General features: G+C 40.1%; 1 protein-coding gene across 1 annotated transcript; it reads right to left on the bottom strand.

Annotated features, from left to right (window-relative positions):
- Positions 1–15,007: 15,007 nt before the first annotated feature.
- On the bottom strand, positions 15,008–18,671 carry LOC128515055 (tripartite motif-containing protein 16-like). The gene is made up of 6 exons (XM_053489069.1): positions 18,045–18,671; positions 16,944–17,039; positions 16,571–16,804; positions 16,270–16,441; positions 15,990–16,049; positions 15,008–15,584 (listed from the first exon to the last, which is right to left on the bottom strand). The coding sequence occupies exons 1-6, from the start codon at positions 18,636–18,638 to the stop codon at positions 15,049–15,051; spliced, it is 1,692 nt and encodes a 563-aa protein (XP_053345044.1). The 5' UTR covers positions 18,639–18,671; the 3' UTR covers positions 15,008–15,048.
- Positions 18,672–27,242: the final 8,571 nt, after the last annotated feature.

Below are 27,242 nucleotides of genomic sequence, written 5' to 3'. Positions count from 1 at the left end.
GCTATAAAAAGACTTGCAAACACTGGTATTTTGCCACCCCCTATTCATCTTAAAAACAGATTTAAAGTGTTAATGAATGTGGGTGAGGAAAATGTGACTGAGTATGGATTGGATCAGCCAGAAACTAATGTCGCTACCAACAGGCGCTCAAAGTCGAGCAGACAGCGGCATTCAGCTCAGAGCGAAACCAAGGTTAAGACTCTGATAATCAGGGACTCAACTATCAGAAACATTAGCAGCAGAACAACAACATCATGCTGCTTTCCTCAAGCAACCGTCTCTGATGTGAACAGGGAACTTCGGAACATTCTGACGGAGCACAAGACTGCAAACAGAATCATTATCCACGTGGGGAAAAATGATATTCGGAAAGTGCAGTCGGAACTCCTAAAGAAGGATTTCAGTGAACTCTTTGAAACACTTCAAAGACTTAAAGTTCAGTCATTCATCAGTGGACCACTCCCAGCAAGGGGAACTAACATGTTCTCATGGTTACTTGGGCTGAACACATGGCTACAAAAAACCTGCAATTCAAAAGGAGTTAACTTCATCAACAACTTTAATCTTTTCTGGGGCCATAGACAACTGTTTAAACTGGATGGTCTCCACCCAAACAAACTCGGTGCAAGGGTGCTAAAGGAAAATATCTATTTCTCCCTCCATCATCCTTCAGCAGAGAAAGGCACATGTACGCCTGGGCGAAGTATGAGTGACCACAGACAGTTATCGAGTCATCATGGGGTTAAAGAATCCCACAAGGACATTGATAACACGACGCAGCCAAAACAATGTACGCAGCCAAAACAATGTATGTCACAGTCTGTCAGTGATGAGCTTTGCGGGCAGGACTGAGCCGGGATGTCCATGAGCAGTCATGGACATCCCGGCTCAGTCCTGCCCGCAAAGCTCATCACTGACAGACTGTGACATACTACAACAGCTTCAAGATAACCTTCTGGAAAACAGCCAGTAAATTCAAGACAATATACTAAAGCCACGGGAAACACCAGAACCAGAGCCCATCTCACCAGACACAGTATCCCTCTCTCCAGCTTCTCCACTTCTAAGCTTCTCAGAGAAAATGGAGGAACTGGTGTACACTGGGACCAAACTCTCCCACTCTTTTGCTGCAAGCCCCCAGATGCCAACTAAAAAACAGTGGGCTCCACAACCACCAAGGCCTATGGGCCCAGCTCGTCCTCCTCCTCCTGTGAGAGCTTTTCGACCGCTCCCACAGCGCCATGGCTCGAACCCCCCTCCTCCATCTGGTCTAGGTGAAATAAAACAAACAGATAGCAGCTCTCACTGATGTGTGTCGGGTCCCCGCTACGATAGCAGAAACATTTACAAATGTTCACAGAACAAGCGGAAACCCAGTGCGCCTGTAGCTTTCTCTATCTCTGTTCTATCACGTGATAGAAAGCCCAAGGCCTTCTTAAGCCGTACAGCTCACCCATCGAATCTCCGACCTGTTATACATCAAACTAAGATTACTGTGGGGACAAAAAGTAATGCCATCAAGTTAGCATTTTTAAATATTCGCTAGCTAAAATATTAATCATTTTCAATCAATGATTTGATCACCACAAACAAATTGGATTTTATGTTTTTTAATGAAACTTGGTTAGATAATAGCTGCAGTGCAACAGTCCTAAAAGAAACAGCGCCTCCTAACTTTACTTTCATGAGTGTCTGCAGAACTGCTAGGAGAGGCGGAGGTGTAGCTGCTCTATTTAAAGATGTCTATCAATGCAAGCAAATGTCATTCAGTCAGTATTTGTCTTTTGAATATCCAGGTATATTGCTGAAAGGTGCCCCACGCATTCTGTTTATCATTATTTACAGACCTCCAATATATTCTTCAGACTTTATTGAAGAGTTTACATAACTGCTATCAATGATTTCCTCAGAGTTTGAATGTTTTGCCATAGCAGGGGACTTTAATATTCACATTGATAATGTAGAAATCAATATTAAAAAATAAATGATAAGTGTTTTAAACACTTTGGACCTGATTCAGCATGTGCACGGGCCCACACATAATCGTGGACACACTCTAGACTTACTCATCAGTAAAGGTCTAAATATCTCATCCATTATTATAAAGGAAGTAGCACTATCTGATCATTTCTGTATTTTCTTTGATATACTGATCTCTGTTACCACCGAATCTAGATCTGTGTCTATCAGAAAAAGATACATTAATGAGAACACAAGTGCACTATTTATGAAGGCTATATCTTTAACACAAAGCATTTCAGCAGACTCTGTTGATCTTCTCCTTAATTCCTTTAACTCAAAAGTTAAGAATGTTATTTATATTGCTCCAGAAAAGGTCCGAAAGGCGGGCAGAAAGAAATCACCATGGAGAAAATCAACAGCAGTTCAGAATATGAAAAGACAATGTCGAAAAGCTGAGCGGATGTGGCGGAAGACGAAACTTGAAATCCACTATAGCATCTATAAAGACAGCCTTCGTGCTAGCCAAAGCTAGACATACCTTCTTCTTAAACATTATAAACAGCAATATAAACAACACACGCACTCTTTTTGCTACTGTTGAGAGACTGACAAACCCACCAAGTCAGATTCCTATTGAAATGCTCTCTGACAGCAAATGCAATGAGTTTGCTTTCTTTTTCTCAGAAAAAATCAGTAATATTAGGAGGGCTATTAACACATCAAGTTGTGCAGAGATCAGAAAAACTCAAACACAACCTCACAAAACAGTTACTATGTCGGTCTTTCAAGCAATTGATAGCAAAATCTTGAAAGAAACAGTGCAGCACCTTAAATCGTCAACCTGCGACCTTGACACACTTCTCACATCTTTTCTCAAAAGTGTGTTAAACTGTTTGGAAACAGATTTATTAGAAGTGGTGAACACCTCACTTCTTTCTGGGACTTTCCCAAACTGTCTGAAAACTGCAGTTGTTAAGCCACTTCTAAAAAAGAATAATCTTCATAACTCCGTATTAAATAACTACAGACCAATATCAAATCTTCCTTTTACAGGTAAGATTATTGAAAAGGTTGTCTTTCATCAGGTGAACAACCATTTAAACTCAAATGAATACCTAGACAGTTTTCAATCTGGTTTCCGAGCGCATTACAGTACAGAGACAGCGCTCCTAAAGATAATAAATAATATTCGTTTAAATTCTGACTCTGGCAAAATATCAGTGTTGGTACTGCTAGATCTTAGCGCTGCGTTTGACACTGTCGATAGTTGGTTCAAATGGTTCAGGTCATACTTAGAAGGGAGAGGTTATTATGTGAGTATAGGAGAGCAGAAGTCCAAGTGGACGTCCATGACATGCGGAGTCCCACAAGGCTCAATTCTTGCACCGCTCCTGTTTAGCCTGTATATGCTCCCTCTAAGTCAGATAATGGGAAAGAACCAAATTGCCTATCACAGCTATGCTGATGATACCCAGCTTTGCCTATCACAGCTACTGTATGCTGATGATACCCAGCTTTACCTAGCCTTATCTCCAAATGATTTAGCCCCATCTGCAAATGCATTGATGAAATTAACAGTTGGATGTGACAGAATTTCCTTCAATTAAACAAGGAGAAAACTGAAGTCATTGCATTTGGAAACAAAGATGAAGCTCTGAAAGTGAATGCATACCTTCACTCTAGGGGTCAAATAACTAAAAATCAAGTCAAGAATCTTGGGGTGATTCTGGAGACAAACCTTAGTTTCAGTAGTCATGTCAAAGCAGTAACTAAATCAGCATACTATCATCTCAAAAACATTGCAAGAATTAGATGTTTTGTCTCAAATCAAGACTTGGAGAAACTAGTCCATGCCTTTATCACCAGCAGGGTGGATTATTGTAATGGTCTCCTTACCGGCCTTCCCAAGAAGACCATTAGACAGCTGCAGCTCATCCAGAACGCTGCTGCCAGGATTCTGACTAGAACCAGAAAATCTGAGCACATCACACCAGTCCTCAGGTCCTTACACTGGCTTCCTGTAACATTTAAGATAGATTTTAAAGTACTTTTACTTGTTTATAAATCACTTAATGGCCTAGGACCTAAATACATTACAGATATGTTCACTAAATATAACCCTAACAGACCACTCAGATCGTTAGGATCGACTCAGTTAGAAATACCAAGGGTTCACACAAAACAAGGGGAGCATTATGCTGCCCGCAGTTGGAACCAGCTTCCAGAATAGATCAGATGTGCTAAAACATTAGTCACATTTAAATCTAGACTCAAAACTCATCTGTTCAGCTGTGCATTTATTCAATGAGCACTGTGCTACGTCTGAACTGACTGTACTATTCTATGTTTATCTAATTTCTTAAACTGTTTTATTTTTATTTTAAATTATGTTTTTATTAGTTTTAATTAGTCTTTTATTTTTAATTAAATTTTAATTAGTTTAAAGTTTTGTTGCAAACTGCATTTATTTTTATTTTAAATGAAATTTAAAAGTTTTTGTTAAATGTCTTATTGCTATTATCTTATATTTCATTTCCTGTTTATTTTATTTTCTTCTATGTAAAGCACTTTAAATTACCACTGTGTATGAAATGTGCTATACAAATAAACTTGCCTTGCCTATATTTTATTTCATTGCAGGCAGTATCAACACAAAATAATGCATGTTTATTTTTCTTTCAACATCATTTGATTGCAAATAAATATCCATTCTTGCCATTCAGGCTTGCAACACATTTCAAAAAAAGTTGGGACAGTACAGCATTTACCACTTTGTACAGTTCCCCTGTCTTTTAACAACACTTAAAAGACGTGTAGGCAATGAAGAAATCAAGTGATTAAGTGTTGCACGTGTTAGTTTGTCCCATTCTTCCTGCAAACAATGTTTTAGGTGGGCAACAGAACGGGGTCTTTGTTGACCAAGACAAATCAGGGCTGCAGGCAGGCTAGTCAAGCATCCGCACCCTCTTCTTACGTAGCCATGCCGTTGTTATGCGCGTTGTATATGGTTTGGCATTGTCTTGCTAAAATAAGCATGGGCGTCCCTGGAAAAGATGTCGTCTGGAAGGCAGCATTTGTTTCTCCAAAACTGAGATATACTTCTCAGCATTGATGGTGCCATCGCAGAAGAGCAAGTTACCTTTGCCGAAGGCACTGACACAACGCCATACCATGACAGACCCTGGCTTTTAGACTTGTACCTGGTAACAGTCTCGGTGGTCCTTTTTCTCTTTGGTCCGCAGCACACAGCGTCCAATTCTTTCAAAAAAGATGTGGAAAACCGATTCGTCTGACCACAATACACGTTTCCACTGCGCAATGGACCATCCTACTGTAGATGCCTCCGAGCCCAGAGAAGTCGACAGCGTTTCTGGACAATATTTATGTAGGGCTTCCTTTTGGCACAGTACAGTTTTAGCTGCCATTTCCTAATGTAACTACGTATTGTAGTGCTTGAGATTGACTTCCTGAAGTAGTCCTGAGCCCACGCAGTTATATCATTTATTGATGAATTGAAAAATGTTTTTAATGCAGTGCCATCTGAGGGCTCAGAGATCACGGCCATTCAGTTTAGGCTCGCGCCCTTGGCCGTTGCGCACGGTAATTTCTCCAGATTCCCTGATTCTTTTCACTGTGTTATGCACTGTAGAGGGAGAAATGCAAAAATCTCTTCCTATCTTCCTTTGAGAAACATTTTTCTTCATCATTTCAAAGATTTTTGCCCGCACTTGGTGGCAAACTGGCGATCCTCTGCGCATCTTTGCTCCTAAAGGAGTAGGCCTTTCCTCGATGCTGCTTTTGTACCGAATCACATCACATTATTATTTAGTTATACTACCCCTGAATTGCCACTGTCCCAACTTTTTTTAAAATGTGTTGCAAGCCTGGATGGCAAGAATGGATATTTATTTACAAATCAAATGATGTTGACAGAAAAAAAAAACATGAATTATTTTGTGTTCATACTGTTTGCAATGAAATAAATTTTTTTTTTTCTTCTGGTCTTCTGGTTCGCCTCCAGTTGCCCGTGACAGAATGACTGAGCCATCAGCAGTAAACCCAGTGGATTACGCTAACCTTTGCAGCTTGGTAAGCAGACACGCCGAGTTGATTGAGCAGCTGGACGGTGAAGTCGCAGCTCTTGGCAGTAGCGTCCAAGACGTTGCGGCCTTGCGCCGCGGGGTGGCGGAGCTGTGGCGGGAAAACACGGCGCTTTGCAAAGCTGCCTCTCTTTTGGTCAGTCTGCCACCTTTCGCAGTGGCTGCTGCACCTAATGTTTTCCCAGCCGTTTCACCTGTTAGCTAAAGCTCACCTTCAAACATCCTGCTGGTGAGGTGGAGACCGACACCAAGCTGTATCACCTGCAGCAGGGAAAGTCGTCTGTAAGCCATTACACGGCCGACTTCCGAAACCTTGCCGTCCAGATGACTTGGGGAGACTCCACCCTCCAGACGACCTACTACGAGGGACTGGCCTCTTGCATCAAGTATAAACTTGCTGGATGGGAGCTCCCCGCTACACTGGAGAGTTTGATCCAGCTCGCCTCCGGATAGACCAATGCCTGCTCTCTCGTCCGAGGCCAGCCCCCCGTCCCTGCCACCAGCCCACTGTCCCACACCATGCCCTGATTCTCAACTTTCTTCTCCCACACCCCAGTTCCTGAAGCTCGACGCTTCTTTACCACCACAGCCACAAGACCTTTCGGATCTCCACCTCACGGCGTGGTTGACACCGGAGCGGGAGAATCCATGCACTTAGAGTGGCTCTACGTGTATTGTGGGTCCACGGCGCATCAGAGAACTATTTGCCCTCTCTGCCAGGGGGCCCGGTGAGTTGCTCTCCGCCACCACGACCAACGTCTCCTGTCTCATGGTTCAAGTACACCTCCTGTTTTTATGTACCATGTCTTAGTGCAGGTGGACATGGTAGCCTCTCAACTGCTGGAGGAAGTATTGCAGGGCCAGAAATTAAGCCATCATTTCGAGGCAATGGATTTAGAATTGGATGCCAAGAACCAGAAAATACCGGCTGTAGTAGCCTGACTGTCTGTCTGGCAGGGGAACATGTTCTATGGCCCCTATTTCCAGCAAAGTCTGCAATTATTGTCAACAAATGCCCTTATGCAACAAATACTACTAAAAAAGGACTGAACTGATAAACACACACAAACACACACACAAACATTATCACTCAGCTTAACTCAACTACATAAAAACATCAATACATCAAAACAGACTGGACTGACAAATTAACACAAGCGCAGACACACTGACCTACACCACCAAACTATCGTACACACATCTGTAAATGCTTCACTGTTTATCTCTTTCTTGCACAATATTTATTACTTTTTGCACTAATTCCTCAATTTCTTGCTGCTATGTTTACTACCTCAACACCATATTTTATGTTCTGATATGTCGTTGTCGCACTGTCACTTTGTTGTTGCTCGTTTGCACATTTGCATGTGCACTTTATGTTGTCTGTTGTCTGTAAAACCTGTAGTCTTCCTTAGTTAGTTAGTTTTAGTTAGTTTTTGTTAATTTATCTTGTAATTTATGTTAGGACTATCTGTCTTGTCTCTGCTAGCCAGCTAACTAGACCTCTTAGTTAGCTAGTTTAGCTTCTCTGTTAATTTATGTTGTAAGTTTATGTTGCATGTAGCACCTTGGTCCTGGAGGAACGTTGTTTCGTTTCACTTTGTACTAACTGTATATGGTTGAAGTGACAATAAAGCCTACTTGAACTTGAACTTGAGCTTGTTCCGGTTTCACGGAAGTGGAGACCACATTGTTGAAACGCAGGGGACGATGTGCAAATTCGCCAAATAGTCCAGAAAGTGAGATGGGAGCATCAAGGAGGAACGTATGATCCTTATCCTTGATGCCAGTGAGGTTAGGCCACAGGTCTTTCCGTGGCAGCCATGGCAGCCATAAAATGGCCAGAGAGGAACATTCTGAGGTGGCAATCTTCATCTCAGTGAAAAGAAGAGAGGAGATCTTTTCTGATCAGAAGAAGCGTCTCGGGGTTACTTTGTTGTAACCCTGTTCCTTGAAAAAGCGGGAACAAGATGCTGCGTGAAAACGCTATGGGAACATCTTTTTGTGTTGCCGGTGGTGAAGCATGTGTGTATCAAACACGCCAAATTTTTGGCTTATATAACCTCGGTCAGGTGACGTCATCTGATGAAGCGCAACTGCAGGTTAAAAATAGGAGTGAACTAAAAACATTACTTAGATCAATTTTTGTCTGAATGAATGTCTAGTCACGCAAGCAGTGCAGCATTGGAGCGCAGCATCTCGTTCCCGCATTTTCAGGAAACAGGGTTACGGCAAAGTAACCCGAGACGTTCCCTTTCAAAAGCTACATTTGATGTTGCATGAAAACTCTATGAGAACAAGAATACCAACGCTGCTGGACTGCAAGTGTCTGGACCCCCAGGGTTGTGTTGCGTGTGCTCACAATAGCCAAGGAGGTCTTAGACTTAGCTCTGGGACGCTGACTCGAGGACCTGTAAGCCTGGAGAAGCATGAACATCCAAACTATAGAATCTAACAAATCTAACAAACCAATCTGCCGCATAACACACTTGCTGCAAGGGGACACCTCTTGCCAGCGTAATAGATGAGGCAATCCCCCTAGTCAAATGAGCCCTGATTCCTAGCGGCGAAGTGTGACCACACGCCTCGTAGCCTAGGGCAATAGCATCTCTCACCCGATGTGACAGCATTTGGCATAAAAAAGGCTGCTCTGACTTACGCCACTGGCTAGTACGGTGGACGTAAATCTGAAGAGTGCGTACTAAAGACAGTAAGTGAAACCTTTCCTGGTCCAGAGCTGTAAAAGGCGGAGGACAGAGGCTTCGAGGAAAACTGGGTGCATGGTCAAAAATGAAAATAGTTTGGGTGAGGATGCAGAATAGCTCTGACTAGCCCAGGGGCAAAGTCTAGGCAGGACGGGAAGCCTACAGATCTCCAAATCTCTAGTGGTTTGGAACGGGGTGTCAACCTGACCCCATCAGTCAGAACATGACAAGCCAAAATAGTGGCTACGTACATTCTGAGGGTACTAGGGCATAAGCCCGAGGACAACTTTTCTTCCAGAACTCCAACACTAAAACAATTCGGCAGTTGACTGGGTCTACATTTTTCGCCATGCACCACTTTTAAATACCCTGACCTTGATCTAAGACCGCACCCCAGCCCCTAAATAAATCCCCTGGCTTTTAGCTAAAATGTACATCACCCTGTGGGACAGGAACTCGTTATGTGCCCCAAGCAGAACCTAGTCCACTAGCTTTTTCAAGTGGCGCGAGCACAGTCCACCCTGGCGATTATGTACGAGTGTTGTCCACCCGCACTAGAACATGGTAGCCTCAACTGCTGGAGGTGTTTCAGGGCCAAAATAAAGCCATCAAAACGCACATAGAGTGGGACCCAAAGTCAGAAACCGGGGTCTGAACCACATACAAATGGTACAAAGCCCTTGGTAACCCTTATTTGCCCCCGGGGATTGGCCCTGAGTAAAATCCCCTTCCTTTTAGCCACAACTGAAACAATCTCATGTGCAGAAGGCCCAAAGGCATTACAGTGCATGCAGCTGCCATGAGACCTAAAAATCTCTGAAAGTGATGAACAGTCACTTTCTGGCCAAGCTTGGTTTCCTTCAGGGTGTTGGAAATGGATTCGACACGCACAGGAGACACCTGTGCCTGTATTGCGATCAAATCCTACATGACACCCAAATATGCTGTGTTCTGAAAAGGAAAGAGAACGCTTTTATGGCGTTGAGTCTCAATCCTAAAGAATCAAGATGAGCTAGGACGACATGCCTATGTCGGAGCACTAGCCCCTGTGACTGAGCCAGAATCAGCCAGTCGCACAAAAGACGGATGCCCTGGAGTCGTAAGGAGCCAGGAACTGCATCTATGCATTTTGTATATGTGCGGGTGACAGAGCTAGGCCAAATGAAAGCACCCGATAATGGTAAGCTTCGCCCCCGAAAGCGAACCTCAGGAACTTCCTGTGTTGTGGCAATATTTCTATGTAAAAATATGCATCCTTCAGATCGATTGTCACGAACCAATCCTCTGGTTGGATTTGAGAAACAATCCCTTTGACAGTCAAGCTTTTTGAACCTGTCATTTTTGGATAGCGCAGCCCCCCATTTCTCTTGGAAACCAAGAAATACATACTGGATCCTGTAGCCTCTCTCTACAGTGCTTAGGAAGAACATTCGAGCTGTGGTCCTTCATGCTGGCACGAACGACACCAGGCTGAGGCAGATGGAGATCCTAAAGAAGGACTTCAGGAGGCTGGTTGAGAAGGTCCGCAGCACATCACCCACAACAAAGATCGTCTTATCTGGACCACTTCTGACATTTCAGCGAGGAATCGAGAGGTTCAGTAGATTATTTGCCTTTAATGAATGGTTACAATCTTGGTGTCAACAACAGAGATTACCCTTTGTTAATAACTGGAATGTTTTCTGGGAGCGTCCTAGGCTCTACCACACTGATGGCCTGCACCCTAGCAGAGCTGGAGCAGCGGTCCTCTCTGACAACATCTCCAGGACACTACGAACCATCTGACTGGCGCTAAGTCATACCTTAGATTCTTTAGATATTAGCCACAATACAACTCACCATACTAATAGACGCACACACATAGCTTGTCCTATAGAAATTGTGTCTGTTCCCCGAATAGTGAGAAAAAAGAATAAATTTGTTAAATTTATGGACTTACTAAATAACTTTGGGGTTAAACTAAATATAAGTAGAGCAACTCACCGCTGTAATCATACGGTAGATTTAATTATATCCCATGGTATGGATGTCTCTAATATAGAGATTTTACCTCAAAGTGATGATATCACAGATCATCAGCTCCTGATATATATTCTACCCGTAGAACAGATTAGCTGTGTCTCCCCATGTTATCGATTTGTTAGAAATATAAATCCAACTACTGAAGACAGATTCACAAGTAATCTGCCGGATCTGTCCCAATTTCTTATTAGACCCCTAATGCAGATGATCTAGATAAAGTGACTAGCAGCATGGCTACTATTTTTACCAATAAATTAGACACTGTTGCTTTCATCAGATTAAAAAAACACCAGATAAAACACTTGCACCTTGGTACTATAGTCATACTCGCGCCCTAAAGAGAGCAACCCGTAACCTCGAGCGAAAATTGAGAAAAACTAAATTAGAAGTTTTTCGAATTGCGTTTAAAACACAGTATGTGCAGCTATAGACAGGCTCTAAAAACAGCTAGGACCGAGCATCTTAGCCAACTGATAGCATGAAACCAAAACAATCCCAAGTTCTTGTTAAGTACAGTAGCTTGCCTAACAAAACCTAAGATGCCTGCAGAGAGTACTCCACAACATTTTAGTAGTGAAGACTTCTTTAATGAAAAAATTTATAGCATCAGGAAGAAAATAACAGAGGTTCAACCTCTAATAGCATCTTATGATCTAGTTCAGCCTAAAGCTTCACATTTAGTATTTACATGCTTTACAGGTATAGGACAGGAAGAGCTTTATAAACTTATCACCTTAGCTAAATCAACAATGTGCCTGTTAGACCCAATCCCAACCAGATTTTTAAAAGAAGTGATGCACACGGTTGGAGAGCCACTTTTAAAAATTATTAATTCCTCATTATATCTGTCACGTCCCTTAACTTTTCAAGTTGGCAGTTATTAAGTCGCTTTCCTAAAAAATCTAATTTGGATACGAATGAAATAACAAATTACAGACCGATTTCAAACCTTCCCTTTATATCAAAAATATTAGAAAAGTAGTATCAGCTTGAATATGCACATTCTTGCAGGAAAACAACATCCTTGAAGAATTTCAGTCAGGTTTCAGGCCCCATCATAGTACAGAAACTGCACTAGTTAAGATTGCAAACGACCTGTTTTTAGCTTCGGACCAAGGCTGCATCTCAGTACTAGTCTTTCTTGATCTTAGTGCTGCATTCGACACTATACTGTAGATCATAATAATCTTATAGATCACTTACAAAATCACATAGATATTCAGAGACAGGCATTAAAAAAGTTTAGATCATACCTGTCTGATCGATACCATTTTGTAGATCTAATTAGAGAACCGTCTGGTGTAATGCCAGTGAAATATGGAGTCCCACAAGGGTCAGTTTTAGGACCTCTGCTGTTCTCAATAAACATGCTTTCCTTGGGTAACATCATTAGAAGACATGGGATTAGTTTTCATTGCTATGCTGATGATACCCAATTATATATCTCAACAAAACCAGATGAAATACCTAAGTTGCCTAAATTAACAGAGTGTGTCCAGGACATAAAAGATTGGATGACCAATAACTTTCTTTTACTAAACTCAGACAAGACAAAGATATTACTAATCGGCCCAAAAACCAGCACACAACAGCTTTCACAATTCAGCCTGCGTTTAGAAGGATGTACTGTTACTACAGTACCAGCTCAACAGTAAAAGACCTGGGCGTAATATTAGACAGTAACTTGTCCTTTGAAAATCATATTTCCAATATCACAAAAACAGCCTTTTTCCATCTTAGAAATATTGCCAAACTTAGGAGCATCTTATCTGTATCTGATGCAGAAAAGCTAGTTCATGCATTCATGACCTCCAGACTGGACTATTGTAATGCATTACTAGGTGGTTGTCCTGCATCTTCAATAAACAAGCTTCAGTTATTCCAAAATGCAGCCGCCAGGGTTCTCACTAGATCCAGAAAATATGATCATATAACCCCAATATTATCATCCCTGCACTGGCTACCTGTTCAGTTTAGAATTAATTTACAAAATAGTATTACTTACATACAAGGCTTTAAATGGTTTAGCTCCCACATACCTAACCAGTCTTCTGATACGCTACAATCCACCACGCTCCTTAAGATCACAAAACTCTGGACTTCTTGTAATTCCCAGAATTTCAAAATCTACAAAAGGGGATAGGGCTTTATCGTATTTAGCTCCTAAGCTTTAAAATAGCCTTCCAGACAGTGTTCGGGGAGCAGACACAGTTTCCCAGTTTAAAAGTAGACTTAAGACTCATCTCTTTAATCTGGCATACGCGTAACTCATCCAATAACTTTATGTGTCGGGCCATGTTCTGATATATTTTTGGAATTTGCTGTGGGCCAATTAAAAACAGATCGCCACAGTTACCCCGTGGGCCAAAGTTTGGACACCCCTGGTTAAGACCTTTTCTTTCTTACTTGAGATTTTGCTTAACGGAAAAACTATTATTAGATAAATAACGTTGGCCTTGGTTTTATATCAGCAAAATCTTACTTTAATCGCTGTGTAACTAGACATTTCTGTCTAATCAAATTGCCACATAATGCTACCCAGCTTATTTAATACAGTATAATAAAATCTATGACTCCACGCACTCCACGCACATCACATCTACACTACATGTTCACGTTTACATTCTGGACCATTACACAAAGTCACTTTAATAACCATTGCACAAAGTCACTTTTTCTATGCATACTTGTACAAAATTATAGCTCTATGTATACAATATATTTCTATTTTCAGGTTCTATTTTTTCTAGTTAAATTTTTATTTAAATTTTCTATCATATTTCTTCTATTGATATTTATTACTTATAAGTTTTAATTCTCTTTTTAAGGTCACTGGCGATCGTGTAAGCATTTCACTACATTTCGTACTGTGTATGACTGTGTATGTGACAAAAAAAAATTTGAATTTTGAATTTGAATTTGATGCAGTTAACCATTTGTAATTTCCTAACAAATTGCAGTTGAAGTTATGATTGAATACATATGCATGGTTTTATTCAAAGAATGTAGTTATTAATATACAGTAAAACTCCTGATATTTATTACAGCGGTCAATAGTGGTATTTCCTTTGGCCAGTTTTTAAAGTCATTGAAATTGGGAGAATACTGCTTGTGTTTTTTCTGTTTTCTCAACATTAGGGCAAATTAGTTACAGTTTTGTAGGGTAACCTTTATATATTATTTTGCTTCCCCACAGTGGAAATGTTCCTTTTCTTCGTACAAAAAAAAGAAAAACATCACAATATAAATCTGTCTCCATGCTCTTCTTCACTCAAAAAAATGAACAAGGCAGATTGTGCACTTTACATAATATAATTATTGTCAGTTTACTCATAATAACTATTTGTTGACTAAAAATGTTTTTATTTTTATTTTTATTAACTTGACCATACAAATTCCTAATCCGTTGTCTAATCACAAACCATTCATGTTAAGTCAACATTTCATACATACAGCAGGGGGCAGTAGCGAGACTCCAGCTGTCATGAACCGCTAAAGGAACAGAAGAGCGAGACGAATCAAACTACACCTGCGCGTTAAAGCAGTTCTACAGGAAATTGCTGCAGCAGCGTCGTCCTCTACCCCCTTGGTCAAAGCTATTAGTAAGGGTCGTCTCATTAGCGCTGATTACCTGCACAAGAAGTATTACAAATATCATTTTCATGTTGTAGAGCCAATTGAATACATTCTTGATTTTAAAGAAAACCGAACATATCAGTATATTCCCATAGTGCAATCTGTACAGCAGATTTTGAGAGCAGAAGTAGAGAGGTGCTGGACGGCATTTATTCATTTCTCCTCACAGCGACTTGAAATGAACTAACATCACTGTAAAAGTGTCTTAAATACGTATTAATGTTTAACTCTAATTGTGTTAATGTTTCAATATTTTCTCTTAAGCAGCTACTCGAAACACAGATAACTATCTAATGAGTGACCCATAATAATACAAGTCTGTGTTTACACAGGTGTTACATACATACAGTATACAGTAAAGATATTTATTTAGAAGATTTGATGTGTGCCGAATCTCACCACGGCTCTTCACACAGATACAACTTTATAATAATACATTTAATACATTTAATAATACATCTGTTTATTTTTATTAAACTATATTCAGTGTTAATATTTACTCTTTAATTGTCGCTCTGTTAAATTACTGAGCTGTTTGTGCAGCTGGATTGTGTGTAAGTGAGACAGATGACTGAGCAACAATGTGACAATGTGCAGAAATTTTACACAAAACACTACACACTTTATTCTGGATCACACAATCTCACAGTAGAGCCAGAACACCAGTCGAGCCCAAACCCAGCGTACAGAGGCTGAGTGAATGTGGTGTGGACTCTGTGGAGGAGCTTCATCGTGTCAGAGACGCTGTAGAAGGACAAAGTTCCTGCACTGTGATCCACATACACTCCTATTCTGGAGGATGATGGAGCTCTGAGATCAGTCTTAATGTTGTTGTGATAAAAAGAGAAAGAAGAAGAAGAATGACACTCCAGACTCCAGGACTGATTGTTTCGTCCAAACACACACTTACTACCTCGTCCTTTTCTGCTGATGTCTTTATATGAGACTGATATGGACACACCCTCACCGCTCCACTCCACCTCCCAGTAACAGCGTCCACACACACTCTCCTTACACAACACCTGAAACCAGGAGTCAAATCTCTCTGGATGATCAGAGTACTGCTGCTCTCTCACACTGTATCTCACCGCTCTGTTCTTCTCAGACAGAATGAAGTTACGATGTGTCGTGTTGGGATCCAGAGTCAGATAACAGAAATCTAAAATAAAAGAGAAAAACAAACTGAACAATGTGAACATGTTGGGTTTAATTTACAGAATACTGTATATTCATGTGAAGAGTGAGACAGCTGTCTGTGTGCGCTGATATCTGAGGGAGAAATGTCTCAATGTTCATTCAAATATAATTAAAAAAGAAATCCTGTTACTTTTCAGTAGTCTGTATTTTCTATTCTGCTTATGGAAGATGTAGAACTCTCTCTCCCTCTCTTTCTTACACAAACACACATTTTTTTTACTTATTCATACACCTATTTAATTTACATTTTAATCCAAATAAAATTCCTAATATACGCTTATACTGCATTCGTTTTTTTCTAAACTACTTTTAAAGAGAACATTAATCTATAAATCTAATTAATATTTGTGTGTGTGTGTGTGTGTACATTTCAGAAACTCTTCTCTGCTCTTTGTCTCTGGTGGTGAAAAGATCTGAACTGCTGCAGCTGTGGAGAGAAAAATGGAAATGAAGACAAAAAGCATCATCAGGTTGTAAAAGATGGAAACAGTGTAAAGTGATACAGTCAGTTTATTCATTTTAAATCAGTATTTTAGTTCAAACTGTCTGCAGGAAGGTCAGCAGGAGCATTGCTAAGAAATAAGACTTCACAGAGCGAGTAAAGACGTCCATCATTGTGTTTCTCCAGCAGGAACAGCTCCTCTTACCATGTGGAGGGATTTTGTTGAATTCCTCCTCACAGAATTCCTCGAGTCTCTTCTTCAGATCTGAGAGAGAATTCCTCACTCCATCAAATGAGAGATGTTGATGGACACTGATGCTGGATGTCTGAAAGTCTGGTCTGTCTATTATAGGAGACCGACGTCCAGAAGCTAAAGCCTACAGAAAGCAGATTAAATGTAAAACACACTTGTGACATCAGAGGACATTCACTGTTCCATTAACAGGAGGTGTTTTAGAGAGTGTGTGAGGAACAGCTGTGTGTGTAGATCAGACAGTGAGTGTTACCTGGAGGAACTGGATGTGATCGTGTGTGTGTGAAAGCTGCTCCAGCTCAGTAAGTCTCCTCTGAAGATCAGCAATCTCCTGCTCCAGTTGCTCCAGGAGTCGTTCAGCTCGACTCAGTTCAGTCTTCTCCTGAGCTCTGATCAGCTCCGTCACCTCCGAGCGCTTTTTCTCCATGGAGCTGATCAGCTCAGTAAAGATCCTCTCACTGTCCTCCACTGCTGTCTGTGCACTCAGCTGTTAGGACACACACACACACACAGAGGGAATTTAAAGCTCATCTATCATTTCCTCTCTTACTGCGACTCTAAATGACTCCATGTTGTCCATGTTGTGTGTGTTTCTAGGAGCAGCTCTGTCTCTGCTCACTGCTCACCTTTATAGTGTTCACAGTCTGTTTCAGCTCCTGCACCTTCTTCTGCTTCTCCTGGATTCTCTGCTGGGATTTCATCTGCTTCTCCTTTAACTCACTCTAAGGATAAAACAATTTAATAAATATTGTGTATACTGTATGTGTAAATGTATATCAACAATCCACAACACAGCCTTGTTGAATGTCCACATATTTGACGCGTTTTCTGCATGTTTATAACTAACTAAAGAGTCGAGACATAAAGCCATGATCACTTGACCACATGTGGTTTGTATAAAAGACTACAATGACAAACATGACTTTATCTTCTCCTCTATTAACTTAGTCTGGGCATAAAACAGTTATTAAGCTCTTCATAATGCACACACATTATTATTTAACACTCAGTTTTGTTTAATGCTGTTCTGACTTCATAGTCCATGTGCAAAATACTGACTAATGAATTAGACCTAGAAGTTAAAGGTGTTAAGATGACTTTGTCTGTATAATGGTAAATACATTGAACACTTTACTGCACTAACTCTTCATGCTTTATGATCCAAATATCTGATTATTCTGACCTGATTAACACTGAGTCACTTAATGCATTATTATTGAAACACATTCATTTTAAGACAAATTAAAATTATTTTGCTGAATGGGGCCATTAATGCTGCATTTTAATTTGATAACTGACTGAAACATGAATTGACAAAAAGAATGAGTGTAGTGGAAGAAATGTGTTGTTTTGCTGTTTTTTACATAGTGTATAGGGCTCAGGATTGTGCAGAATAGAGTGACATTTTTTTCTAGCACAAAATATACTATATGATAAAATAAATTTGATTTCATTTTAATGAACTATACAAATGTGACTGAGCAAAAAATGTCATCATATTCTTAATATTTGGTAATATTTTCTATTTTTGTTTTTGGTTGTATCCACAATAAAACATCATTTTAAGAGTTCTACATGTTTGCAACATGATAACCTTTCTTCTACCTGACATATCTGGAAACTTAAATGCGTAGTTTGAAGTCTGAAGCCACCGTATTAACACACACTGGCAACGCCTCCATATAGGCTCATATATACTGTATATATTAACAATTTCTAGTTCTCACCTGTTTCTCAGCTCTTTCTACTGAAACTGTTACAGCGTCATGGCCTTTATGTTTATCCAACATGCACAAGGAGCAAATACAGGTTTGATCAGTACGGCAGTAGATCTTCAGCACTTCATCATGTTCAGAGCAGATCTTCTCTCGTAGTTTTAATGAAGCTTCTGTTAATTCATGCGTCTTAAATTCAAAAGACTCATAGTGAGGAGTAATATGAGTTTCACAGTAAGAAGTCAAACACGTCAGACAGGACTTGACAGCTTTGTGTTTTATCCCGGTGCAGAAATCACAATCAACATCTCCAGGTCCAGCGTAACAGTGAGCAGGAGAAGGAGCTTGGACTTCAGTCTTCTTCTTAAGTTTCTTCACCACTTCAGCCAGCATGCTGTTTCTGCGTAGAACAGGCCTTGGAGTGAAAGTGTCTCTGCACTGAGGACAGCTGTAGACGCCCTTCTGATCCTCCTGATCCCAGCAGCCATTAATACACACCTTACAGAAACTGTGACCACAGTGGATAATCACCGGATCCTTCAGGAGATCCAGACACACTGGACAGATGAACTGATCCTGATCTACTGAAATACTGGCCTCAGCCATTTTCCTGCACTAATAAACTTAGAGAGAGAAAGAGAGAGAGTCTGAGTTTCGTATTCTTTGACAAGAACTTCCTGGTTCTGTGTGTATAAGAGAGAGTGTGAGAGGAGGAGCTAAAAAAGAGGGAGGTTATAAATAGTCCTGTGTTAACCATTTCATCTCCCTTTAGTCCATGAATATGTGGTGACATAATTTGTTTTTATCTAAAAAACATATGTAGTAATTCCTTGGTCTTGTTAATGAATACATTTTCAACAGTTTATTTATTTATAGATATGGTTTTATATTTCACATTATTTTTTCTTGCTTAGTTGGTGAGTGAAACAAGACTGAATTGGGCACAAAATGCTCACAATGCTTTTACCCTCACGGCATTAACAGCATACACAAACATGTCTGTAACTTTTTATTAATAATAAATATCTTATGTTTATACTAAAAGATGGTCTATTAAATAACTGTTACATATTCTTCAAAACTGCACAAGGTTACAGGACTTTCTCCAGGTTACTGACACTACATTACATTACTACATTTGTCTCTGTCTTACGTCAGCTTGCAGCCCAAATTGTAGTTTGTGTGTTAACCTGTGGAGGCAGTGTCTGGAACTGGATATGAATGCCCGCTCTGACTGCACAACGTCGGATATATCCAGTTTTCCGAAGCGTAAAATGAATGTGAAGAAAACGCACTAGAAGCGTTTTCCTTGCATTCGTTGGGATTAGAACGCCAAGAAAAAGCTGCATGCAAAGTTTTTTTAATGCCGTATAAATGCGCAGCCGGACAAACGCACGTCACCAAAGCCCGTGTGAACACTCTCATTGACTCTTATGTGTAGAAAACACTCTGCGCTTGATCCGCGCTCACCGGACGATACGGACGCAAGAAAAACGCTCGATTTTAACGCCCATGTGAACAAGGCCTTAGTCTGCTGCAGTTCTTGCCTTGTCAACATATGTTCATGATTAAATCCAGCTTGTCATCTTGGAGATATATACAGTGTCAGTGTCTGAGTATCGTCACTAACTATGCTTTAATAGACCCACACCGGGCCACTGGACTTTACTGCATTGTCTACATACTTTTCATCACTTCATCAAGGATGTCATCTCGCTCTGTCACTCTCATACACTTTCAAATAATAATATAAGAAATGTTAAAATGTCAGCCAATTATGTATTTTTATGTAGTAGGTAATAATGCTGCACCAGCATGTTTTACATAAATACATAATTTAGCTAAGTATGGGTAATGGGTCATGAGTAATTAAGAGTGTTTTTTTTTTCTTTAACATAGTGTGTTACTATGTATAGAGACGTATATTAACACTATATAAAGTCACACCTGTGGACAAAGAGATGCACATTCACACTTGTGACTGTCTTTTGTCTTGTAAATGTTGTATTCTTCATGTACATTGATGGGAGTGAAAAGAACGTTTCAGCCAATAATTCACTTATCTTTCCATGTGGTGAAATGGTTAAAGCATCTACAGTACACTGAAGGCAGGGGATCCCCGGGTCGTGTCTTAACACTAGAAGCGCCGCGCCAGTGTCACCTACTTATAACGCGGTTCAGCGGTCATTTGACCGCCTATTGTTTTGAATGGAAAGCTGCTGCTGACACACAATGATCGCTAGATGGCGCTTTCACCCAAAGCAAATAATGAGGGATCTAATATTGTATTGTGTAGTGTCCCTTTTTCATTGGATTTTTATCAACTTGTAATACATTAATTTTAGGAATATATTAACATGTGCAGACATTTAGTTGAGGGGGCGCTGCCCCTCTTGCCCCTGAATAGAGCCAGCCTCGATTACACACACACACACACACACACATACATATATATATATATATATATATATATATATATATATATATATATATATATATAGCATGCATCTTTATACATTTGGAATCTGCATCTACATTTTCTGTTGCATGTAAAGAATTAGTTTCAGCTGAAACTCATGATCAATGGTGTTGGAGTACTTATGTAGTGATAATTAGTTTCTGCCAAATCATTAAAACTAACAATAGACTATGAGAGGTGGTTGGAAGGTGTTAGTCTGAATATAAACAAACAAAATCCATCTTTTTTTCTCAGAGGTAAACGGAAAAGTGAAGTTGTTCAGCTGTTTAATGTCACTATGTCATAACCAGTGAAACAACGTGGACTTATCGCTGTGCTTGTTGTAACTGAAAAAACGCTGCAACTGCTTCAAAGTCTTTCCACTATATATATATATATATATATATATATATATATATATAGCTTTATACTGGCTTTTACTGGTGCGATTTTAAAAATGTAAGCATACAGAGTGATTAAGATCACAGAACTAGGAAAAGTCATAAAAGGAGGGTCCTGGAATTTGATCGAGTGTGAAATATTTTTTTTTTTTACCCCCTTTCGGTCAAATGACCGCTGCTCGGCGTTTCTAGTGTTAAGAATGGCACTTTATTTTCATAATTATATCTCACTCATGTCATGTAGTACACCGCATGTTTCTTGTTTAAACTGTTGCAGCTTCCCAGATTAGTTTAGTAATAAACCACCACTTTTCTAATTAAAGCAGAATTCACACCCATGACCATCTTTTGTCTTCTAAATGTTGTATTCTTCACAGATTCACTGTTTGTTTAGAGAAACTGGCAGCGCTGTGATCTAAAGACATTGAGGATGCAAAATTTTAGAGGGTTTTCTGATATGTCAAACGGGTCAGACGTGACAATGCCTTAAACTTACGCCGAAAAGTGATGAATAACTTTCTGTGTGGTCTTATATTGAGTGACACGTTCAGCGACATCATGTTCAGTGACATCACATTGAGTAACATCATAACTGCAAGGCATTCAGCTGGGAAAGGATGTTTTAAGTGGCTTCCACTGTAGTTTCAGGGTTTAAATACACTTAAAAAAGTCAACTTACCACTTGCTTGATTTGTAAAATAAAAGTATGTTGATTAATAAGAATATTTTCTTCTGCTAAATGATTAATTCTTGTTATTTGTAACAGAATAAAAAAAAAAGAAGAATGAATTAGATCAACACTTTCTGCATGAATGAGATTGAGGCGCGTCATATCGACAACTCTCTCTGCTGAGTCACTGCGCATGCTCAGCACCGCAGCAGAGCGTTCGGGAACATTCGGATCCAAATGGCTGAAAGTGGAGTTTTGTGAGCGGTTTGAATCTCTGTGTCTAATAGTTCTGTATCCTTGATATTGAGGGTAAGTACTTGAGGTAACATGGAGGGGATCTACATCTTAAGTTACTGAGGTAACATGGAGAGGGGTCTACATCTGCCCCACGTAGACTCTCTACTGGTGTCCCGCAGGGCTCAGTACTTGGTCCTCTTCTGTTCTCCCTCTATACCCGGTCTCTTGGTAAGGTCATATCATCGCATGGATTTTCATACCAAAGTTATGCTGATGACACCCAACTTACTCGCTCCTTTCCTCCCTCTGTCACTCAGGTTTCCACCTGAATCTCAGCATGTCTGGCAGACATCTCATCCTGGATGGCTGCTCATCAGCTGAAGCTCAATCTCAGTAAAACCGAACTGTAGTTTATCCCTTGTGACTCATCCCCATGTCAAGACCTTGTGATATCACTGGACAACAACCAAATCAATCCTTCAGCCACCGCCCGCAATCTTGGGGTAACCGTGGACAATCATCTGTCATTTTTCCCACACATCGCTAATCTTACCCGCTCTTGTAGATTTCTTCTTTACAATATCAGAAGAATTCGCCCATTTCTTTCTTCACAGGCTACTCAGGTGCTTGTTCAGTCCCTTATTATTTCAAGACTGGACTACTGCAGCTCACTCCTGGCAGGCCTGCCTCTGTCCACGATTCGTTCTCTGCAACTGATCCAGAATGCACCAGCACATCTCGTTTTTAACCTTCCCAAGTTCTCCCACACCACCCCACTTCTCCGCTCTCTGCACTGGCTTCCTGTAGCTGCCCGCATCAAATTCAAAACGCTAATGCTTGCCTACAAAGATAAAAATGGCCCAGCACCCACTTACTTCTCTGCTCTAGGCTCACCACGCACTGCACCACGTTCCCTCCGATCCTCCAGCACTGCTCGCCTCATCCCACCATCTTTCAGGGATCGAGGGCGGCATTCATCCAGGCTCTACTGTTCTGGCACATAGGTGGTGGAATGAACTTCCTCTAGCTGTCCATACAGCAGAGACTTTGACTATCCTTAAACGACGACTCAAGATGCATCTGTTTCTCCAGTACTTGGAGTGCAGGATGTTTAGACATTCTTCCTCCATCGTTAGTGGTAATTTTACTTGTGATAGGTGTGTGTTAGTATTCTCTGATGGAGAAGATATCAGCGTTAGAGGAGCGCATCCAGACTTTAGAGAGGGTTAGAGATCAGTGTTATTCCTGTAGCGGACAGTCTGGGTGCCGCAGGCGGAGACAACCAGCCCCCGACTCTGCCTGCGGCACCCAGACTGTCCGCCACAGGAATAACACCAGCCCCCGACTCCGGCATTAGAGCTCTCACAGCAGGGCGAGTGAGTGACAACTCGGCGGCATACTCGTTCAGCCAAAGTTCAATTCAATTCAATTCAACTTTATTTATATAGCGCTTTTAACAATGGTCATTGTCTCAAAGCAGCTTCACAAAAATGAAAGAAATTCATAAAAAAAAAATAATAATAATAATAATAATAATACTAAATTGTGTATGTGTGAGAAAGATGTGTGAAGATAATAATGAGATGAATGAATGAAATGTCTCTGATGAGCAAGCCAAGGGTGATGGCAACAGTGGCAAGGAAAAACTCCCTGAGATGGCAATAGGAAGAAAGAGGAACCAGACTCAAGAGGAAAGACTCAAGAGAGGAACCAGACTCAAGAGGAAAACCATCCTCATTTGGGTGATAACAGATAGAGATTATATAATATCGTGTGTTATGCAGCTGAAAGTACAATATAACAGAATTTCTTTAAATTAACATGAAGTCCAGCCTAGCATAGGGATGAGTCAGTAGGTGCAGAGGGCAGATGGAGTCTGGATCACTGGGAGCACAGGAGCAGGATGTGTAGTTCCAACCATAATAAGGCAGAATCCAGCTGGAGCTGGTCCTTCTTTAGATGCCTCAGGATCGTCGCAGGGTTGGCCTTTGTCTACTGAAGCTGGTACAATCTCCAGATGCCTCGAGATGCGTAGAAAAGTACAGAACAGATGGAGAGAATTAGCGTAGTTGCCATTCAGGATAGATGTACTGAAGTATGAGGTTATGGGATGAGTTACGCGTATGCCAGATTAAAGAGATGAGTCTTGAGTCTACTTTTAAGCTGGGAATCTGTGTCTGAGCCCCGAACACTGTCTGGAAGGCTATTCCAAAGTTTTGAAGCTAAATATGAAAATGCCCTACCCCCTTTTGTAGAATTTAAAATTCTGGGAACTACCAGAAGTCCGGAGTTTTGTGATCTTAAGGAGCGTGATGGATTATAGCATATCAGAAGACTGGTTAGGTATGTGGGAGCTAAACCATTTAAAGCCTTGTATGTAAGTAATACTATTTTGTAATTAATTCTAAACTGAACAGTGCAGGGATGATAATATTGGGGTTATATGATCATATTTTCTGGATCTGGTGAGAACCCTGGCGGCTGCATTTTGGACGAACTGAAGCTTGTTTATTGAGGATGCAGGACAACCACCTAGTAATGCATTACAATAGTCCAGTCTGGAGGTCATGAATGCATGAACTAGCTTTTCTGCATCAGATACGGATAAGATGCTCCTGAGTTTGGCAATATTTCTAAGATGGAAAAAGGCTGTTTTTGTGATATTGGAAATATGATTTTCAAAGGACAAGTTACTGTCTAATATTACACCCAGGTCTTTTACTGTTGAGCTAGTAGTAACAGTACATCCTTCTAAACGCAGGCTGAATTGTGAAAGCTGTTGTGTGCTGGTTTTTGGGCCGATGAGTAATATCTTTGTCTTGTCTGAGTTTAGTAAAAAAAAGTTATTGGTCATCCAATCTTTTATGTCCTGGACACACTCGGTTAATCTAGACAACTTAGGTATTTCGTCTGGTTTTGTTGAGATATATACAGTGGTGTGAAAAACTACTTGCCCCCTTCCTGATTTCTTATACTTTTGCATGTTTGTCACACAAAATGTTTCTGATCATTAAACACATTTAACTATTAGTCGAAGATAACACAAGTAAACACAAAATGCAGTTTTTAAATGATATTTTTTATATTATTTAGGGAGAAAAAAAATCCAAACCTACATGGCCCTGTGTGAAAACGTAATTGTCCCCTGAACCTAATAACTGGTTGGGCTACCCTTAGCAGCAATAACTGCAATCAAGCGTTTGCGATAACTTGCAATGAGTCTTTTAAAGCAATCTGGAGGAATTTTGGCCCACTCATCTTTGCAGAATTGTTGTAATTCAGCTTTATTTAAGGGTTTTCTAGCATGAACCGCCTTTTTAAGGTCATGCCACAACATCTCAATAGGATTCAGGTCAATACTTTGACTAGGCCACTCCAAAGTCTTCATTTTGTTTTTCTTCAGCCATTCAGAGGTGGATTTGCTGGTGTGTTTTGGGTCATTGTCCTGCTGCAGCACCCAAGATCGCTTCAGCTTGAGTTGACGACCAGATGGCCGGACATTCTCCATGATGTTCTTTTTCTGAAATGCTGTGTTACTTTTACGCCAGATGTAACGGGACACACACCTTCCAAAAAGTTAAACTTTTGTCTCGTCGGTCTACAAGGTATTTTCCCAAAGGTTCGGCAATCATTGAGATGTTTTTTAGCAAAATTGAGACGAGCCTTAATGTTCTTTTTGCTTAAAAGTGGTTTGCAAATCTGCCATGCAGGCCGTTTTTGCCCAGTCTCTTTCTTATGGTGGAGTCGTGAACACTGACCTTAATTGAGGCAAGTGAGGCCTGCAGTTCTTTAGGTGTTGTCCTGGGGTCTTTTGTGGCCTCTCGGATGAGTTGTCTCTGCGCTCTTGGGGTAATTTTGGTCGGCCGGCCACTCCTGGGAAGGTTCACCACTGTTCCATGTTTTTGCCATTTGTGGATAATGGCTCTCACTGTGGTTCGCTGGAGTCCCAAAGCTTTAGAAATGGCTTTATAACCTTTACCAGACTGATAGATCTCAATTACTTTTGTTCTTATTTGTTCCTGAATTTCTGTGGATCTTGGCATGATGTCTAGCTTTTGAGGTGCTTTTGGTCTACTTCTCTGTGTCAGGTAGCTCCTATTTAAGTGATTTCTTGATTGAAACAGGTGTGGCAGTAATCAGGCCTGGGGGTGACTACAGAAATTGAACTCAGGTGTATATAGTATTCAGAGATACTTCAAATAATATGCTTAAAAAGCATTTATTTTTGTATTGCGTTATATTTTTATACTAGTAAGTTGTGTGCTAAGTCAAAAGTCACGGAAGATGGCGGACTGGTGTGAACTTCAGTCAGTTCTGCTAATTTTAGCATAAATTTACCAGTAGACACTGTACTGCCACCTACTTCATAAAATACGTATTGCACCATTAGACCTAAATAGATACTTCATGCGCTAATACTTACATCTGAATAAAGGAGTAACCAATCACACAGCTGGCTCTGCCCTATCACTCTTGATTGACAGAATGACTCATTCTGCTGAAAAGTCGCATTATGAAATAAAGAGGCCATCGTGAAAAACGGGATTTTGAAATAAATACTGACTTTGAAAAAAATTACATTTTGAAATAATAACAGGTGGAATTAAATAAAATGCCTCTGCAATAATCTCTGTCTGAAAAATTATTTTATTCGGTGGCCCAGAAGGGCAAATCATCTTTCCCATATATATGTGTTTTTTCCCTTATAAGTGTGTTTTTTTTCTCTTGAAACTTTATGCTTTTTCTGTTGTAAATGTGCTTTTTCCCTTATAAATATCCTTTTTTTGAAAAAAAAAAAGCTGAAGACTGCTCTTATATTTAAGGGCCAGGAAAAGATGTTTTAAATGATCAAATGACATTTTAATAAATAAAATTGCCTCATTGTTGGTACTAAAATGTTATGATTTTAACAAACTTGTCTATATTAAACTACCTTCAAAAACTAGTAGTAGAAATACAGATCTAAATCATGTTAGTGGACTAGTAGTAGCAGCACTATCAGGAATATTGGACACTGTTACAAACTACTGTTAAATAAGAAATCAGGTGACCTGACGTCGAGAGAACTGCATAGTATTGTCTCAGTTAAGGCGTTTATGTGACTTTTATATCTTTATTGATTTTAACTGTTATAAAAACATGAAAGGTGCTGACTTGGTGCTGTTGGGAAACTGTGTGGTTATAAATGATTTATAACTGTTTTTGCAGCACAAATTGAATCAAAGTTTATAAAAGGATCTTATTTTATTAGCAATTAATTATTTTATCAGTACATGTTTTTATGTTTTTATTTTTAATAGATATTTTTTCTAATAATAATAATAATAATAATAAAAAGTGGGTAATTAAAAGGCTGCTATGGTAAACACATACAGTATTTACATACATACAATACAAGGTCTTTGGTATTGAATAAATAGTAAATTTGCAAAAAATAAATAAAT

This window comes from Clarias gariepinus, chromosome 2 (assembly GCF_024256425.1).
Source record: "Clarias gariepinus isolate MV-2021 ecotype Netherlands chromosome 2, CGAR_prim_01v2, whole genome shotgun sequence".
Lineage (NCBI taxonomy): Eukaryota > Metazoa > Chordata > Actinopteri > Siluriformes > Clariidae > Clarias > Clarias gariepinus.
Note: the sequence above shows the minus strand (reverse complement) of the source record. Positions and strands in the feature narration are given on the sequence as shown.